The sequence below is a fragment of the Mesoplodon bidens genome, assembly GCF_964165515.1.
Source record: "Mesoplodon bidens genome assembly, chromosome: 1".
Taxonomy (NCBI): Eukaryota; Metazoa; Chordata; class Mammalia; order Artiodactyla; family Ziphiidae; genus Mesoplodon; species Mesoplodon bidens.
In genome coordinates this window covers 119,901,989-119,919,773 of record NC_138176.1, presented here as the reverse complement: position 1 = coordinate 119,919,773, position 17,785 = coordinate 119,901,989, and the positions used below count along the sequence as shown (strand labels likewise).

The 17,785-nt window shown below is 41.5% G+C and overlaps 1 protein-coding gene across 2 annotated transcripts in view; it reads left to right on the top strand.

The window, feature by feature from the left end:
* CCDC6 (coiled-coil domain containing 6) overlaps window positions 1-17,785 on the top strand; it is a 118,815-nt gene that overhangs the window by 53,491 nt on the left and 47,539 nt on the right. For both annotated transcript variants that reach the window (XM_081241281.1, XM_081241280.1), the window contains exon 3: window positions 14,415-14,543. In XM_081241281.1, coding sequence (XP_081097407.1) covers window positions 14,415-14,543 — 129 coding nt within the window. The remainder of the gene's footprint in view (window positions 1-14,414; window positions 14,544-17,785) is intronic.

Here is a 17,785-nt window from a genome sequence, read left to right as displayed (position 1 = left end):
GATATCACAGCATGCCATTTTGTGGTAAATACCTGAGAATCCCTCTTACCGTTGGCCAGTTGGAGGGATGTTGTATAGATGCAGGGAAGAAGAGCTGTAGGCCTACTGTACCCATCCCCCAGGCTTTCCTGAAGGATTTCGGCCTGTCCTTTGTTGAAGGCTCACATCTTCTGCCACCCAGTATGGTAGAACTAATCTCCATCTGGAAGATTTTTAGAGTAATTGGTATCAGTAGACTTTTCCAACTGTGTAATTACTTCATTGAGACTCTCTAGGATGCTTGCTTCTGGATAAGACCTTGTTACGATAGCCTAATAAGAGAACCTGTGTTGCAGGTGACACTGATGGACAAAGAAGTAAATTGACCTGTTCACCAGGGAAGTGTTTAGCATTTTTCACCCAAAGGCTGCTTAGAGGCTATTTATGAAACAATTTTGGTTTTGTCATTTGTTCTATGGCTATTGTCTCCGATAGTGATTGAACAGTGCTTTTATGTGCATTTCAAAGGAATTCTTTGGTCCTGAGAGCAAAAAGAGATTATTACTGTAGAGGAGATACATCCCTTCCCATCTGGTATGATAGAGGTGGTATCTAATACGTTTAAAAACTGAATCAGTTGGGCTTCCCTGGTGGCGCAGTGGTTGAGAGTCCGCCTGCCGATGCAGGGAACACGGGTTCGTGCCCCGGTCTGGGAAGATCCCACATGCCGCGGAGCGGCTGGGCCCGTGAGCCATGGCTGCTGAGCCTGCGCGTCCGGAGCCTGTGCTCTGCAAGGGGAGAGGCCACAACAGTGAGAGGCCCGCCTACCGCAAAAAAAAAAAAAAAAAAAAAAAAAAAAAAAAAAAAAAAAAAAAAAAACTGAATCAGGTTTATTTAAGTGTAGATGAGTGGAAATCCCTTTGCCCTTTTAGAAGGTCAAGTTTGGAAGATAGCTTAAATGTCTCCAAATATGTTAAGCCCGTCTGAAACAAACACAAAAACACACACACACAAAAGCCTGCAGCTTTCCTCCCTTGTTTTTGTATATATCTGCAAGATAGTTACCTTGATTTTATGAACACTCTTGTCTGAAAGATCTGCATCCTTCTGAGCCCAGACCATGGGATTGATTGACCTGATTGGTGAAAATTGTCTGAAAAAGAGCCTTCTAGTCTAATGCCAAGCCTACATTAGAACTAAATTCAGCCCTGGAATGCCTTGAAGAGAGGTTTTAGTTTAATCATAATTTGTAATTAAAATTTTTTTTTTTTTTTTTTTTTTTTTTTCCTTTTTGCAGTATGCGGGCCTCTCACTGTTGTGGCCTCTCCCGTTGCGGAGCACAGGCTCCGGATGCGCAGGCCCAGCGGCCATGGCTCACGGGCCCAGCCGCTCCGCGGCACATGGGATCCTCCCAGACCGGGGCACGAACCCGTATCCCCTGCATCGGCAGGCGGACTCTCAACCACTGCGCCACCAGGGAGGCCCTGTAATTAAAATTTATAAGAAATGTTTTATGAGCAAACTCTTCAGAAGAATTTGATATATAATATTTATGTTAGAAAAAAAGTCTAAAAGGCTATTCTCTGAAATGTTAGCTCTAATTATACTTGGGTGCTGAGCTTATAGGTTATGTTAATTTTCTTTTTTTTTTTTTTGGTCTATAAAACTTTTTTATACAGCAGGTTTTTATTAGTTATCTATTTTATACATATTAGTGTATAGGTGTCAATCCCAATCTCCCAGTTCATCCCACCACCACCACCCGCCCATGTTAATTTTCTTATGCTCCTTTCCTTCTCATTTTGTAGAAAGCAATGTGCGTTACTTTTGCAATCGGAAAATATCTTACTTCCTAAAAAGGAAATTTAAAAATTCTGATGCCTGTTTTGTCCTTAACCTTTTGAAACCTCCTTCTGTGTCACCGACTTCTAGAGCTCACAGTCCTGCAGTTGCTACTGAACCAAACTTTAGTCTGCTTACCTGATGCGCAAAAAAGCTAGTCCACTGATACCGGATTGTGGTGAAGGAAAGTACAGCGTTTATTGCAGGGCACCAAGCGAGGAGAACAGGCAGCTTATGCTCAAAAGACCTGAACTCCCCGATGGCTTTTAGGGAAGGGTTTTTAAAGACAATGTGAGGGAAGAGGGTTACAAGGTGCATGATCAGCTCGTGCACAATTCCCTGATTGGTTGATGGCGAGGTAATGGTGATGTTTCAGGAATCTCAGTCATCAACCTTCTGGTTCCAACCGGTCTGGGGTCTATGTGTGCTGGTGGTCAGCATGCAGCTAACTTCTTCTACCTGGTGGGGGTTTTAGTATCTGTAAAACAATTCAAGGATATGGCTTAGGATATTATTTATAGCCCTTGAAGAGGAACTAAAGGTCCTTGACTTTGTTTTATGGCTAAACTATTATTATTCTGTCTTGCTTGACTGTTTTCTCACTTCTCTGATTAAATTTGCTCTTTGGAACTCAGAGAAGGCCAAGGAGGCTAAAGCTTTGCTACAAACCAAGGGGCAGGGGTTGCAGCAGGGACGGGGGTAGGATGGAGATCTCTCCCTGGTAAGGCCCTGAAGGGTCCTACTTGGTTTCACTATCATAGTTGCATCTGTTTGTCATGGACAGCAATGCACGGGAGCTCCTTGCAAAATCAGGCTCATTTTGCAGTGATGGAAGATTCTGGACTGCCCAAATCATTAAGAGCTAGCATAAACAGAATGCTCTAATGATTGGCTTAACTGTCTTGTCACTCTTGATATGATTCATTCCATTGGCCCCTCAGTCTTAAAACTTAAAAAAAAAAATCCTTAATTCCACCGCCTAACTGTTACCCACCAACCACCCATCACCAGTGCCAACTGGAATATCTGTTGTTGCTGAGATTGATAGTGGTTTTAGCACTCGTGGATTTTCTCCTCAGTTTTTTGTAAGCCCAAGGCATCAGGTTCACTTCCTGCTCTTGGGAAGCCCTGTTCAGTTGTGGTCTACACTCTTCTCAACCAATACCACTGCCAAAAGGTAATGAATATTTTTTTAAATCTTTTTTTAAAAGGCTGGAACAGGAGTGAGATAAGAGTACTAGGTATTATATGTATCTCTGAATCTTTTCACTCTAATCCAGTATGCAAATTTTAGACCTTAAAATAACAGATAGGTTTTTAGTTTTGTTCTTTTGATTCACACTTGAAATTGGATCTGGTCCTCAGAAAATAATGCCATTATAGCTATAATAGAAATTCTTGTATTCATTTTCTTATGGGGGAGGCACATTCTTATTGATGGTTGAAAGCACTTACGAATAAAGGTTTCCTGGATTTCTTGTTAAGTGGCATGGCTTATTTTTACTATTATTGACTTGCTCCCTGAGGTGAAAATGCCTCCTGGAATTAAAGCAGTTGCAGTTTCCTAGCATCTATGGAAAGATGATATATGGAGGGAAGGAAGGAAGTTGTGGGCAAAAACCACTGCTGAAGCTGCCAATACCAAATGATGTATTGCCGAGCAGTTCAGAGTGAAACTGAGAGGAAGGATTTCAGTAAGTCCCCAAATCTGCCTATTCATGTAGGCAAAGGCTTACCTTCATTTTCCTTCTCCCTCTCCTCCTCTCAGTCTGGAGAAGTAGTTTCTTCTTCCAATACCAAGTGAATGGATGTAGGATTTTTCTGCAGCGTGCACTTCCCTAGCCCCTCTGTAAGGCTGTGTCTCTGGGCCAGAGTGTCCTCAGGCATTAGAAGTGAGTGTAGACCCCCAGTTCCCTTCTCAAGCCTGTACACCAGAATCTGAGGCTGCCTTTTTTTTTTTAATATCTTTATTGGAGTATAATTGCTTTACAATGGTGTGTTAGTTTCTGCTTTATAACAAAGTGAATCAGCTATATGTCTACATATATCCCCATATCCCCTCCCTCTTGCGTCTCCCTCCCACCCTCCCTGTCCCCCGACTCTATGTCATCACAAAGCACCGAGCTGATCTCCCTGTGCTATGCGGCTGCTTCCCACTAGCCATCTATTTTACTTTTGGTAGTGTATATATATCAATTCTATTCTCTCACTTCGTCGCAGCTTCCCCTGTGTCCTCAAGCCCATTCTCTACGTCTGTGTCTTTATTCCTGTCCGGCCACTAGGTTCATCAGTACCGTTGTTTTAGATTCCATATATGTGTGTTAGCATATGGTATTTGTTTTTCTCTTTCTGACTTACTTCAGTCTATATGACAGACTCCAGGTCCATCCGTGAGGCTCCCTTTTTTTTTACTTAAAGTTCTCCAAGTCACTAAGACGGCAGTGCAGTGATTTTGTTTGTTCAGGCAGCAAAATCACATGTCAGGGTGATAAATATGTATGAAACTCTGTTTAGTTCATTTTAAAGGCACCAAGGCTAACACCGCCATTGCATCCATTCAGGTGAAAACGTGTTCCCTGATGGCAGGGGAGAAGAGACCTTGAAATATGTTCTTCATTAAGCTGGCTCGACCAATGAGTGGCCCTCTTGGCTTTTAGTTTTTCAGGGCTATTAATGCTGAGCAGAAAAATTGGCTATTACCTAATAGCTAACAGAACATTTGGGGCAAAGTTGGGTTTTCTTGTTGTTGTTGTTTTTCATTCCAAATTATCTGAACCTCAGCTTTGTGTGTTCTTTTTTCTTTTCAAGGGGCTTATACATTGTGTTCACAATACATCTGCAAAGGGCTTCTGGGATGTTTTCATTGCATTTTAAATGCTGCAACCACCAGAGGGCATATTATAAGCCAAAACTTCCCTGTTAGCAGCATGCCAGAAATCTCTCAGTCTAACATAATTTTCATTGTGATTAGAAAATACACTAAATTTGATGCAGTTCTTTAGTCTTCAGAAATCACTGAGTTTTTTTTCAAAGTGTGTGCATGTGTGTTGTTGTTACGGCCAGAGTTAATGTGCCAGCCTCCCCAAAGTGTAAGGGCAAGGGCAAGGGCAAGGGCTTAGAAGCCTCCCAGGCTGACTTCTTTGACAAAATACGGGAAAGCGCGGGTAGGAAATAAAGGTAGAAGGAAAAGGAAATTAAAAATAATGAGGTGAAGCTGGAGTGAGAGGTTGCTTTCTTCACTGAGGTAGGGGTAAGCATTGTTATTTCTAATTGAAAAGGTGAATCTTGGTGTTTGAAGGATACTTGGCTCCACTGTAGATGGACTTGAGCTATCACTGGAAACACTTTTCAAATGATTTCAAAACTTCACAGTTATAAATGTTGCAACATTTTGCATTTCTTGGGTAAATTTTTTTTCATTTTCAAAACAGTTTACACTCAGCCCAGTTAGTAATTACCTTAAAATACAGAGTTATATCCTGCTGCTAATTATCTTTACTTTCCTTTTTCCTGTTTATTCATAAACTGGATAAGAAAGATGGGGCTTTTTATTTTAATTTACAGTAAGGTCTCAGCTTAGAATGAATTCTTTCTTTGGGCTAAATACTCTCTATTCCTCAAAGAAGAAAAGGCTAGTTTTTACGAAATGGATTTTTTTTTGCAGGTTAACTCTAGAGCCTAAAGGACTTCTTTATCTTATTTGTGGAGCATCTTTTTTAAACCTCCCTCCTAACCAGATTTCTTTAAAGGTGTTAATGCTTTAAGCAGCATGATGCTACTGGGAATCTAGGAAACTCAGACTTAGCCCCTTAGGTATTGTGAGTGGACGGGAAGCCCCATGTACTGGAGCCCTCCGCTCAGAGGTGAGAGCTTGTCCTTGGTGTTGAGGATGCTGACAAGAAAATAACATTTAAAAAATAATTAATTTTCTGGAAGGGCCTACCTATTTTTTTCCCTTGCAAAAGTTATATACGCCTTTCCCTTTAGAAAATGACAGGTTTGACAGTTCAGGCAAACCTCACCGAGGATAAGTGAAAGAACTAACGAGATCGTGAAGAACTGTTGGAGATCTGGGGAGGGTAGGAATTGAGAGGAGACCCAGCACCCAAGGCTCCTTTTGTCCTGAGCACATTTGCTATTTATTCGTTACAGAACAGCCAAGAAACTGAATTGTGCTTTTGACAGTTGTGTGCAGCTGGGGTTACAGAAGTCAGTGCTCGGGGCTGGCCAAAGGTGAGGACAAAGAAAAGTCAGCCCCACTTTAAGCTGGAATCATGAAGAGCTACACACTCAGGACAAGAGTGAACCAGTTTTGCATCATCTGGGTGAGCTAGAGAGCTAGCTTTCGTTTTGGCTTAAGGTAGACCCAGACTTCTGGTGCCTGGGAGAAGAAAATGGAATTTTCTGGGGGAAGGTACCATCACCCTAGGCCACAAGTTTCACCTACAATTAAGATTTTATTGAATTTTGGGTGCATTTTGAGGGACTATCCTACAGGATTTTAGGAGAGATTAGAAGTGGGTGTGAGGGCTTCCCTGGTGGCGCAGTGGTTGGGAGTCCGCCTGCCGATGCAGGGGAAACGGGTTCATGCCCTGGTCTGGGAAGTTCCCACATGCCGCGGAGCAGCTGGGCCCGTGAGCCATGGCCACTGAGCCTGCGTGTCTGGAGCCTGTGCTCCGCAACGGGAGAGGCCACAACGGTGAGAGGCCCGCGTACCGCAAAAAAAAAAAAAAAAAAAAAAAATGAAGTGGGTGTGAGTCAAAGACAGGATCATGGAAGACTTTGGTTTTGGCCTCAATGACTGGAAGAATAGAGTTCTTTCCCACCATTTAAGGTGGAAAAGATGGCAAGTGGAATAGACTTGGAGTGGCAAGGTCAGAAGTGCAGTTGAGATGTCTAGACATCCAAATGTAAGTAACAAATAGGCAGGTTCTCTCAACAAGAGAAGTGTGGGCTAAAGATATAAATTTGGGAGTGTTTTTATTAATTAATTAATGCCTGGAGAAGAAGACCGAAGACACAGGAAATCACGTAGAGAGAATGCAAGGACAAGCCACAGAATGGAGGAAGGTTTTTTCAACATATGTAACCAACACAAAACTACAAATCAGCAAGAAAAACAGACAACCCCAAAGAGAAATGGCTAGAGACTTGAACTGGCTTTTCATATAAACAAGTAGCTAAACGTCCAGTAACCATATGGAAGGGTACACAACCCAATTAGTAATCAGGAAAGGTGAAATAAACCACAGAAAGAAAGATATTACTAGAGAATCCCCATGCACACTGTCAGAGAATGGAAATAGTTTCAACCATTTAAAAAATAATTTGGCATTACCTAATGAAGCTGGAAATATTCATTGTCTTTAACCCAGCAGTTCCACCCCTAGGTATATCTTATAATGTTTGCACGCGTGCACCAGATGTGTAGAAGAATGTTCTTTGTGACATTGTTCATAATAGTGAAAAACTAGAAATGACCTAAATACCCATCATCTGTAGAGTGGATAAATTTTGATATACTCATCCAATGGGATATTATCAGGTAATAAAAATACACACCTCAGTTATACTCAATAACAGGGGTGAATGAAATCACAAATTCATTTAGCAGAAGGTGCTAGACAAAAAAGAATATAAAATCAAACAAAAACTAATGTTTAGAAGTAATAGTAAAGTCTTGTAAGGTAAAAGGTGCAAAGAAGTGAATACCATAAGAATCAGGAGAGCAGTTACCTCTAGGGGATAGAGGGTGTGATCTGGAAGGGATGCACTGGGCTTTGGGGTGCTGGCGATGTTTTATTTCTTGATTTGGAGCCATATATATATATATATATATATATATATATATATATATATATATATAAATAAATATATTAATATACGCCAGTGGTATCCTTTCTACTTGCCTGGTTATTTTGCTCATCCTGAGGCTTAATCTAGGGGGAAAGAGTCTGTAGGAAGTGAGGTCATTACCATTCATCCAGTCAGTATTTGCATAGATAAGACATTTTTCTAGATGCTCTGGGGTAGAGTTGAGCAAGTCCTGGTCACTGCTGTTCATAGAGCTCACAGTGCTGTAAGGGTGATTGAGAGTGCACCCAGGTGCTCAAGGGTGGCAGCACACGTCAGGGATAAGAATAAAGGCTTTGAAGCCAGAAGCCTGTATTTTAAGCCAGGATCTACCTGTTACCAGCTGTGTGGCTCTGGGCAGCTTACCTCATTTCCCGAAGCTGTGGCTTCATAATGTGCAAAATGCAGATGGTAGTATCTACCACAGAGTTAGGAATATTAAGTGCATTGATGTGCATGAAGTGCTTGCTACATAGTAACTAGTGCCTTGACGTATTAGCTGCTTTTTGAAGTAACTCATAGAAAGGATATGAAACCACCATGAACAAGACGTGGAGATGCACCGGAAGCACACTGCGCTCATCCCAGCCTGAAGAGCGGGGAGTATACATGATGCTGAGGGCGTATGGGAAGGAGCTGTGGGAGTTTCAGAAAGTTGGAGGGAAGGGTCCAGGTACCCTAGGCAGAGGGCAGTGTGACCAGGGCTGTGGGCTCGGGGTGCAGCAGCTTGTGTTAGCATAGTCCTGTGTGACCAGTGGGGCTTGCAGTCTGGAAGCCCCTGGGCTGGAGTGGTCTGCAGACACGTTTGCCTGGGATGATAGGCTTCATTTTCTTAAATGTGTTTTTTCAGGGAAAGAGTCTTTAGAAGAAGACAAGAGCTGTGCCTCTAACCGCAGTTACCACCACTCTCTGTGCTGAGACCCATCATTCTTTGTTTGCCAGATGCCTGGACCCTGAAGGCACTGATGTTTATAAACCTTAGACTGTCTCTTGGGCTAAGTGTGAAAGTAGCATGAGGAAACCATGGGAAACTTGCACGGGGACTGGATCGTGGGAGGAGTTGAACGTCATACCAGTGAGTTTGGACTTACTCTGCAGGTAGTAGGGAGCCATTGCAAGGTTTTGAGCAAGGTGTTGAGTGAATAGAAAACTCTATTAGTTTAGTCTAGCGTGATCTACACTGGACCTGGGGGCATCCATTAGGAGGCTTTGGCGGTGGCCTGGTGAAAAGGAATAAAAGACTTGAACAAGAGCACAGAAAGCACAGGGTATATTTGACAGCCGTTCTGGGGGCTGACTTAATGCCATTTGGTAACCGATGAGGTATGTGTTGAATGAGAATAACAGAAGGGGGAAGGAGGTGGGCATAAGTGTGGGCCCAGGAGGCATTTAGTGATGAGGCACTGAGTTTGAGGTGGGAGGCAGGCTTTCTGCTCAGCAGAACGGCTCAGAGTTGGTTAAGAGACTCAGTGTTGTGAGAGAGAGTTCTGAACTTTTTTCTCAAAGGCCATGTTAACTGCATGATACAGTAGGTCCTCTACATGCAAACGAGTTCTGTTCCGAGAGCGCGTCTGTAAGTCCAGTTTGTTCGTTAGTCCAACAAAGTTAGCCTAGGTACCCAACTAACGCAATCATCTATATAGTACTGTCACACAAATAATATTAATACATAAAAAACAAACACAAAAAATAATTTTTTTTTTTTTTTTTTTTTTTTTTTTTTTGCGGTACGCGGGACTCTCACTGTTGTGGCCTCTCCCATTGCGGAGCACAGGCTCCGGATGCGCAGGCTCAGCGGCCATGGCTCACGGGCCCAGCCTCTCCGCGGCATGTGGGATCTTCCCGGACCAGGGCACGAACCCGAGTCCCCTGCATCGGCAGGCAGATTCTCAACCACTGCGCCACCAGGGAAGCCCAGAAAACATTTTTAATCTTACACTTCAGTACCTTGAAAAGTACAGTAGTACTAGGTATATCACTACTGCTTTTACACTTGCTTCCGGACATCCTGGGCTTGAAATAAAGATACTGTACTACTGTACTCTATATAGTACTTACAATAAAGTACACAAAAGCACAACCACTCGCAGAGGGTGCGCGCACATGACAATGTATGCCAGACATGTGAACTAACTTACGTGATTGGATGTGTCGAACGCACATTCGCATCTTTGAAAGCTTGCAACTTGAAGGTTCGTGTGTAGGGGATTTACTGTAATTGTTTTTGACAGTCCAATGACTTAATGTGGTCACTGTCCTATGGTGGGCTTTACTTGGTCCAGTGCAAATGGCTCTAGTCCTTGGTGGTTGTCAATAAACCAGGCACGTTGGTTGCAGAACTGTGGGTCGTACACAGAGAGAATGATTAGTGTTGACTAGTGAAAACAGAGGTGGGGGCATCTTGAGTTTATCCTCAAGTTGCACTGAGAAAGCTGGGTCCCGGGGCTGGTGGCCAGAAGGCATGCCTCATTTGGCACTGGCTGGATTGACAACAGGCCCAGACACACTTGCAAACATACTTCGCCCAGCCTGGGATTTGGCACACCTGCTGTGTGCTGAGCGGGTGGCCTGACTCATCCATGTGCACCTGCGGTGGTGCCTTTACCTGCTGGAGAGAATTTTGCCCAGCCATTCAGTGAAGAGTTCTTGAATCTCCGATGTAAGAAGCCTGGTTTACTGAAGTGGCTCCAGAAAGCTTTTGTAAATTATGAGAAAGACAATTATTGGTAATTCACTGATGCTTAAGGCTTGCCTATTTTTAGATCAACTTAATTGTATACTTGTGCTTTTTAATGAGCTGGAAATTGGCTTTGGGACTCCATATGTGAGTGGATACAGTCAAAAAATGCTCATGTTTGAGTACTTAGAATTTTACAGGTTTGTAGTTATATTTTTGCTTATAGCTTTTTCACTTATGTTAATATATTTTTCATGCTAATCCTTATTTATGCAAATCTTTATTTATATAACCTTAATTCCATTGAAAATGTGCTGCCAGTGGATCATCGGTTATATAATTTCCATTCTATAAGGTTTTTTGTTGTTAATGTTAACAATATATTGCACAGGTAAGAGTTCCAAAACTCTTCCGTAATCTTTGAGATTGACTTTATAAGAAGTGTAGTTACAGAAAATTCTGATTTTGGAAACAAATTTTAATCTGCTTAAGCATTTTGCTTTAGATATTTTGAAGGCAAACACATGAATTTTTTTCAAATACATTAATAGAATTTGCTTGACTATTTACTTCTTAGATTGAATGACTTTTGTTCTAGCTCAGGATCTCTGACCTAATTGAAAGATTAAAAATTGTCCATAGGGGCTTCCCCGGTGGCGCAGTGGTTGAGAGTCTGCCTGCCGATGCAGAGGACGTGGGTTTGTGCCCCGGTCTGGGAGGATCCCACATGCCGCGGAGCGGCTGGGCCCGTGAGCCATGGCTGCTGGGTCTGCGCGTCCAGAGCCTGTGCTCCGCAACGGGAGAGGCCACAGCAGTGAGAGGCCCGCATACCGAAAAAAAAAAGAAAAAAAAATTGTTCATAAAGCGTTAAGACCTTTGGTTAGAAATTTAAAATCATGTCTTGAATTTTATGCCCATGTTGAAGATGCTACTCAGAGATGAAACTGGAGTTTAGTTCTTTTGATAGGTCCTGGGTCAGCCTAAACCAGGCTCCCTTTTAGGGTTTTTGTTTATGGTGTCATGGGCGACAGCTTTAAAATAGGCAGGTGGAGGGAATTCCCTGGAGGTCCAGTGGTTAGGACGCCGTGCTTCCCCTGACGGGGGCACGGTTGGATCCCTGGTGAGGGAACTAAGATCCCGCATGCTGTAAGGTGCGGCCAAATGCAGAAAATAATAAAATTAAATAGGCAGGTGGATTCAGGGTGTTGGTTCCAGTCCTATTGGGGCCACATGGCTTGGATATACATGGTATCTATTTAAAACAGAAACAGTTTCTGAATTTTTCTCAGGCAAACTGTTATGAGGCGAACTCTATGGCTGTTAGTTCCTCAAGTTCTCTTGCCCTGCTCTGCCCCCTTCTCCTTGCCCATCTTAATTCTCATCTCATAATTGCTTTGGCGGGGGTTGTTTCTGTATTTTTCTCTGTGTTTTTCTTTTTATTGGTGGTTTCTTTGTTCCAAGGAAGAACCAGATTTTCTATTTCTAGTATTCTGTTCAGAAACTCCATGCCCTTCCCCTAGATTGCTTGTCACCCGAGAGATGGCAGAACAAAGCAGGCAGCAGAGCCATTTGTTCCAGGTCTGTCTTTGGGGGATGATGAAAACTGTGTCTTTGGCAGAGTTAGAGCTCAGGATGGCTTGACATTTTCCCAGTGGGTTAGCATAACCCAGGGACCTCTCTTGAGTTCTGGTAACGACCACTTAACCATCAAATTTTCCTTAGGGTATGGCTCTTGAGAGGAAAAAGCCTTTTCAAATGGAGAGCTTTTTATAGATTTCATTACTAGTTGAATCTGTATTCTTATAGGAAATACCTAATCAGATATTGATGGTGTTAGGCCATCTGTCTGTATATGAGTATTTTCCTCTAAGCCAATGAGAACCTTACCTTTGCTCAGATTGATATTCTGCGACAACTGCTGCTTGGGGGGCAAGAGATTTTTCAACATTAGATTGCATCCTTTATTGTTTTAATTTACTTCAAGGCAGAAACATAACACTAAAAAAAGGCGGAAGGGGGCTCTTTCAAATAAAAAAGACAGCAATTGAAAACATATTAGAGGAAAACACAGCTAATATTTTTTAAAAGCTATGCAAATGGTTTAAAGGTTTTAAGACTACAGTTCGTTTTTCTAAAACCAGTAGATATCATTTAAGCTTAGTGTTCATAAACTATTTTAGGGCAAGGATAATGTCTTAACCATAGATTGTACTCCCTCTAACATAATACATTCAGGTAGAAGACATGCCACACAGGTAATGTTTATAGAATACAGGTATTAGTTGAAGATGTATGTGTTTTGCTATTTTTTCCTCGTAAGTGATGCTTTTCCCACTGAGGTCTTTGTGTCCGAAATGCTGGAAACTCTTCTCATTCTCAGTGCCTTACTCTTAGTTCTTTTAATTACTGCTTGGCCTTGCAGAAACTGAGTTTTAAAGGGTTAGCTAAAAATAGACTTGTCGCTGTAAGCACCTCTTCACATCTGCTTTCTTTCTCGGTCCCTGCAAGGCTGACCAGTTTTTTTGGAGTTGTGTATCAAAAACAGCATCTGTTTAGTCAACATTTCCAGTGTTGGAAGAAGATGTCAGATTTTTAACTTTTTTTGTTCTCTTTTTCAACACCAAGTATGGTGCTTTCAGAGCAATGGAAATTGTTTCAAATGTGGAGATGGTCAGGTGTAGCCTTTTGAGGTCCGTCAGGTCCACTGAGCTCTCTGTTGTCCATCTCACCTTGTGCAGGGTTTACAAAGAGACATAGCCTCCACTGGGCGAGTGTATATGGCTCACTCTTTTCTACGTTTAGTCATTTGACCTTCTGAATGCCAAGGGCGCACTAGGCACTTGTGGATGGAGGAGTGTGAAGCCAGCCCCTCTGAGGTTTGCTCAGGACCCGGTGGGAGAACTCGGGTTTAGAGTTCAGAGCAGGGTTTGGGCCCCAAGCTCTGCCACCTTCCAGATGAATTACCTTGGTCCAGTAACCTGTTACGTCACATATGAAATAGGGGTGATCATGCCTGCCTAACGCATGTGATGAGCCTGGGACGCACTGCCTGCCTGAGGAAATGGTTTTGAAGGTAGAATTAGGGAGTGGTGTCACCTTAGACCCCGCAATCCAACTAGGTGTGCTTCATTGTTTTTAGTAGTTTTTGGTTAATCTGCCCATGGTTCTGAAAATACCAGGCCCTGTGGCTCTCATTCCCTTCACCCCCTACCATGAATCAACAGCCCCTCCCAGCTGAGAACTTGAGAAATAATGCACAGTGATTCATGAGAACCCCAGTCGTTGTGTGTCCACTGAATTTCTTTTATTCTCTTTTGGTTTTGAAGGTTGGAGTACATTTTTTTTTAAACTTCTTTTGCAGCAACACCATAACCTTATCTTTTAATTTCATAAATAAGAGGCCTTGCCTTTTGGTTTTTTAGGAAAGATGTTTTTTAGGAGGTGTGATGTTTGGTCTCATTACAGAAAGTTAATTATTTGTACTTATTTTTGCCAAGCATGCTTACTAGTACATTGGGAAACAGCATTCAGAATAACTTACTAAGTATTTTTTGTGATTGTAGCATCTCTTCCCTCTCTCCACACATTGTATAAATGCAAGTAAACTGTAATTCATTCAATAAAAACTGACAGTTGCAAAATTTCTATTTTTTAATAATTTTTATGCTCATGGTATAAACATTTAAGAGTACCAAAGGGTTATATATATGCTGGAAAGTAAATTTTCTTCCTTTCCTCATCCCCAATTGTTCCCTACAGAGATAACCACTTATATGTTCTTAAAAATGGAAATCAGTGTTTAATCATGGTTTGATGCTCTGATATATTTGCCCTATCATTTCTTGGCCTTTTGACTAAGATCAAGTGCCTCTGACTATGCACTATAATTTTTGGTTATAAGTTAGAGGAATCAGGAGCAAGTTACTAGGTGTGCACTTGGACATATGAGCAGAAATGACTAATGTAACTTTTATGATATACTCGGTTTAATTAGCTTTCGGAGCCATTGTTCCCATGGCTTTGAGTGTCTTGCTTTCCACATCTGTGTTTTTTCATTTTCCAGTTGCAGCATGAGAAAGCTGAGCTAGAACAGCACCTCGAGCAGGAGCAGGAATTCCAGGTCAACAAACTGATGAAGAAAATTAAGAAACTGGAGAACGATACCATTTCTAAGCAGCTTACGTTAGAACAGGTAAAAATGTATGGTTCTCTCCGTACCCTTTTTAGGATCGTTATAGTTATATATATATATATATATATATATATATATATATATATATATATATATTTCTCATATCATCAGCTGTTCTTTCAAGCTTTAAGAGGTCCTGAGGAATGTCAGTGAAATATATTTTCCAACTTTTTCTTCTCACAGTGGCGGTTTCCTCTCTGAAGTACACATTGGCAGATCTGCATAGCACCTGCTCACTCTTTCACACAATTTTGCTTTTCTTAACCACAATTAATAAAGTTTCAGGAGATACGTTGTGATGTACTGATTTATAGGCAGGAAATGTTAGGTTCCTTTTGCAAAAGGGGGAAGAATATGTTTTTAACCACAGGCTCGTTTCTGTGAAAGTTCCTGAGACAGTGTGGCTATGGAACTAAAACTTTTCTTTCAAGGGTTCTTCAGAACAATTAGCATTTTTTGTCTTTGAATTATTAGCAACCTTATATGAACCCTGTCTTTTCCCACCTAGATTTGTTGATACAGGTATGGAGTCCTAGACTTAGTTGCACATCCTGGTTCAGCCACTAATGAGTTTTGTGACCTCGCATTAACTTCATTAACTTCTCTGGGCCCAGGTTTTCCATTTGCAAACAGAGAAGCACAAACTAAAGTCAGGCGTGGCAAGCTTAAACAGGTACAGAAGGCGGAAAGTGATAGTGCAGAGTTTCTTTGGCCACTGCCCTTGGTAGACGTTGGTATTTGAGCACAGGTCTTGCCTTAGGAGGCCAGGCTTATCTGCCAACTCACAGAATCGTGGGCCACCGTTGTCAGTCCTTCCAAGTTGGGGTGTCAGACAGAAGCTCCTAGTGCTTTTTCCCCACGCTCTTTTCCCAAAGTTAGAAGAGGCTGACCTTAGTCTACTGCCACCTGGTTTCCATGTCAAATTCAGTGTATTCACATTTTCTAGTTCTTTGCGATGTGGATCCCAGTTACCACTTTGATGATTTGGCCAAGCTCTTCATGCAGAGTTGTCTGATTTATCCCAATTTTAGGATCTTTCTGTGCATCTTAGTCCGTGCTGACTGGTTCTTGAATCACCCTCAGGACCATTCTCATTTCATCATTTGTACTTGAGACTGAAACCGTGAGGGGAATGTCAGGCTTGAGAGGAAGTCAGGGTTTGTTTTAAACTAATTGGACTGACTTTTGGTTTTTGTGTTATTCTTGTATCTACCTATATCAAAGGGTGGAACGTCACTGGGTTTTCTAAGACTATGAATAATGGCCTTGGAAATTTTTCCATTCCTTCTAGGTTAAAGAACAAAAAAGTTTCATTTCCAAGGGTTGGCTGTTTTACACATATCCAGAGTAATCTATTCTTACCCATCCTCTTTGGAATTCAGATGCAATTTCTAAATTTAGAAAACTCCCCCACATCTCCCCAACCCTGCCTCCAGCTTAAAGCATTTTGTTCCAAAGTTCACCTGTTTAATTTCCAGGGTAGGCAATAGCCAGTTCTTTTCAAATTAAAGTTTGGAAGATTCTTGTTTAAGTCCCTGACATACCAAGAACTCGTTACTGGTACTTGTTAATCAAGAGTTAACCAAGTGGCCAGGTGAAATTTTCACAGTGGTTGGTACTGTAAGAACTTCCCTTGGTCAACACCTTCCCTGTGATGGCTGTCAATAACGGAAGTAGCTTCTATCTTGTATTTGCTTACAGGCTCCTTGAGGAGACTTTGGAGCTCTGACCCCCACAGTTTAGTTGTGGCCACAAGGTGGGGGTAGTGGCCTAGAGTCAGAAAGAGAAGGGTTGGCTGATCCTACCGTCCCTGGGAGAGAGGATGGATGGCTGCACGGTCTTAAGGCTCTTTGGAAACTTTAGTAACTAAATGCTTTTAAAATGAGGCCCAAGGCATACATTCTCCCAAAGTTAACGATGTAGCCCGCTGTAAGGCATCTTTCAGACCTCAGCACTAAAGAAATGGATTTCCACAATGGAATGTGTGCATTGCAAAGCCCTAAACTGGAAATTATCCTCAGATCTGGGATATCAAGTCCTTATTTTATTTTTTTAATTTTAATTTTAAAAAATTTTTATTGGAGTATAGTTGGTTTACAGTGTTGTGTTAGTTGCAGGTGTACAGTGGAGTGAATGTTATACATATACCTATATCCACTCTTTTTTTGGATTATTTTCCCATATGGGCCATTACAAGTCCTCATTTTAATTAAGATGGAGAAAAGTAACACCATCCTAAAACTTTCCTCCCTTTCTTTTGGGTATGTCTAGGATGATTATATGTTGGGGAATTTATTTGTTTTAGCTACAAGTAATCTTAGTCGGTGTTTAGGGGGGAATGTTTGTTTCTTTCTACTGTAGAAATAAATGTCTTCCATGTTTCCATGGATGTGATCTGATCCTCTCTTGTGGCCATCTCTTGGGATTATCGTCTGTATTATAATATTTACGATATGTGGTAGGCTGTAAAATATATCTTATACTGAAATTATTATCAGAAGAGCCAAGGCATGTGCTGTACTATGCATTATAATGATATATGTGTGTAGTACATGCCTTTGTTCTTCTATCTGACAATAAACATATTTTTAAAACTAAAAGCTATTTTAGTTCTATTTGAAGGCAATTATCCTATGTGTCCTGTGCCTTGCTGCTTTGTTGGAAGAGTTTAAATAAAGTGTGGGTTTAGACAGGTGCCTGGAGAGCTGTCATTTGTACTTTGAAAGGCGGTGTAGGGTAGGTTCAGGGCCTGGGTACTGGACTTGAATGGAACCAGATGTGAACCTCTTTCCTCTGCTAAATATCTTAATTTATTTATTTTTTTGGTAGCAACTTTATTGAGTTATAATTCACATACCATTACAAATCATCCATTTAAAGCGTACAACGCAATGGTTTTTTAGTATATTTAGTGTTGTGTAACCCCAACCAAAATCAATTTTAGAACATTTTCATCACCTCAGAAGAAACCTTGTCACTCAATCCCCTAATCCCCTTAAGCAACCACTACTCTACTTTCTGTCTCTGTGTATTTGCTTATTCTGGACACTTCCTATAAATGGAATCATATAGTGTGTGGTCTTGTGTGACTGCCTTCTTTCACTTAACATGATATTTTTATCCATGGTATAGCATATATCAGTACTTCATTCCTTTTCCTGGCTAAGTAATAATCCATTATATGGATGTACCACATTTTGTTTATCCATTCATCATTTGCTGGACATTTAGGTTGTTTCGGC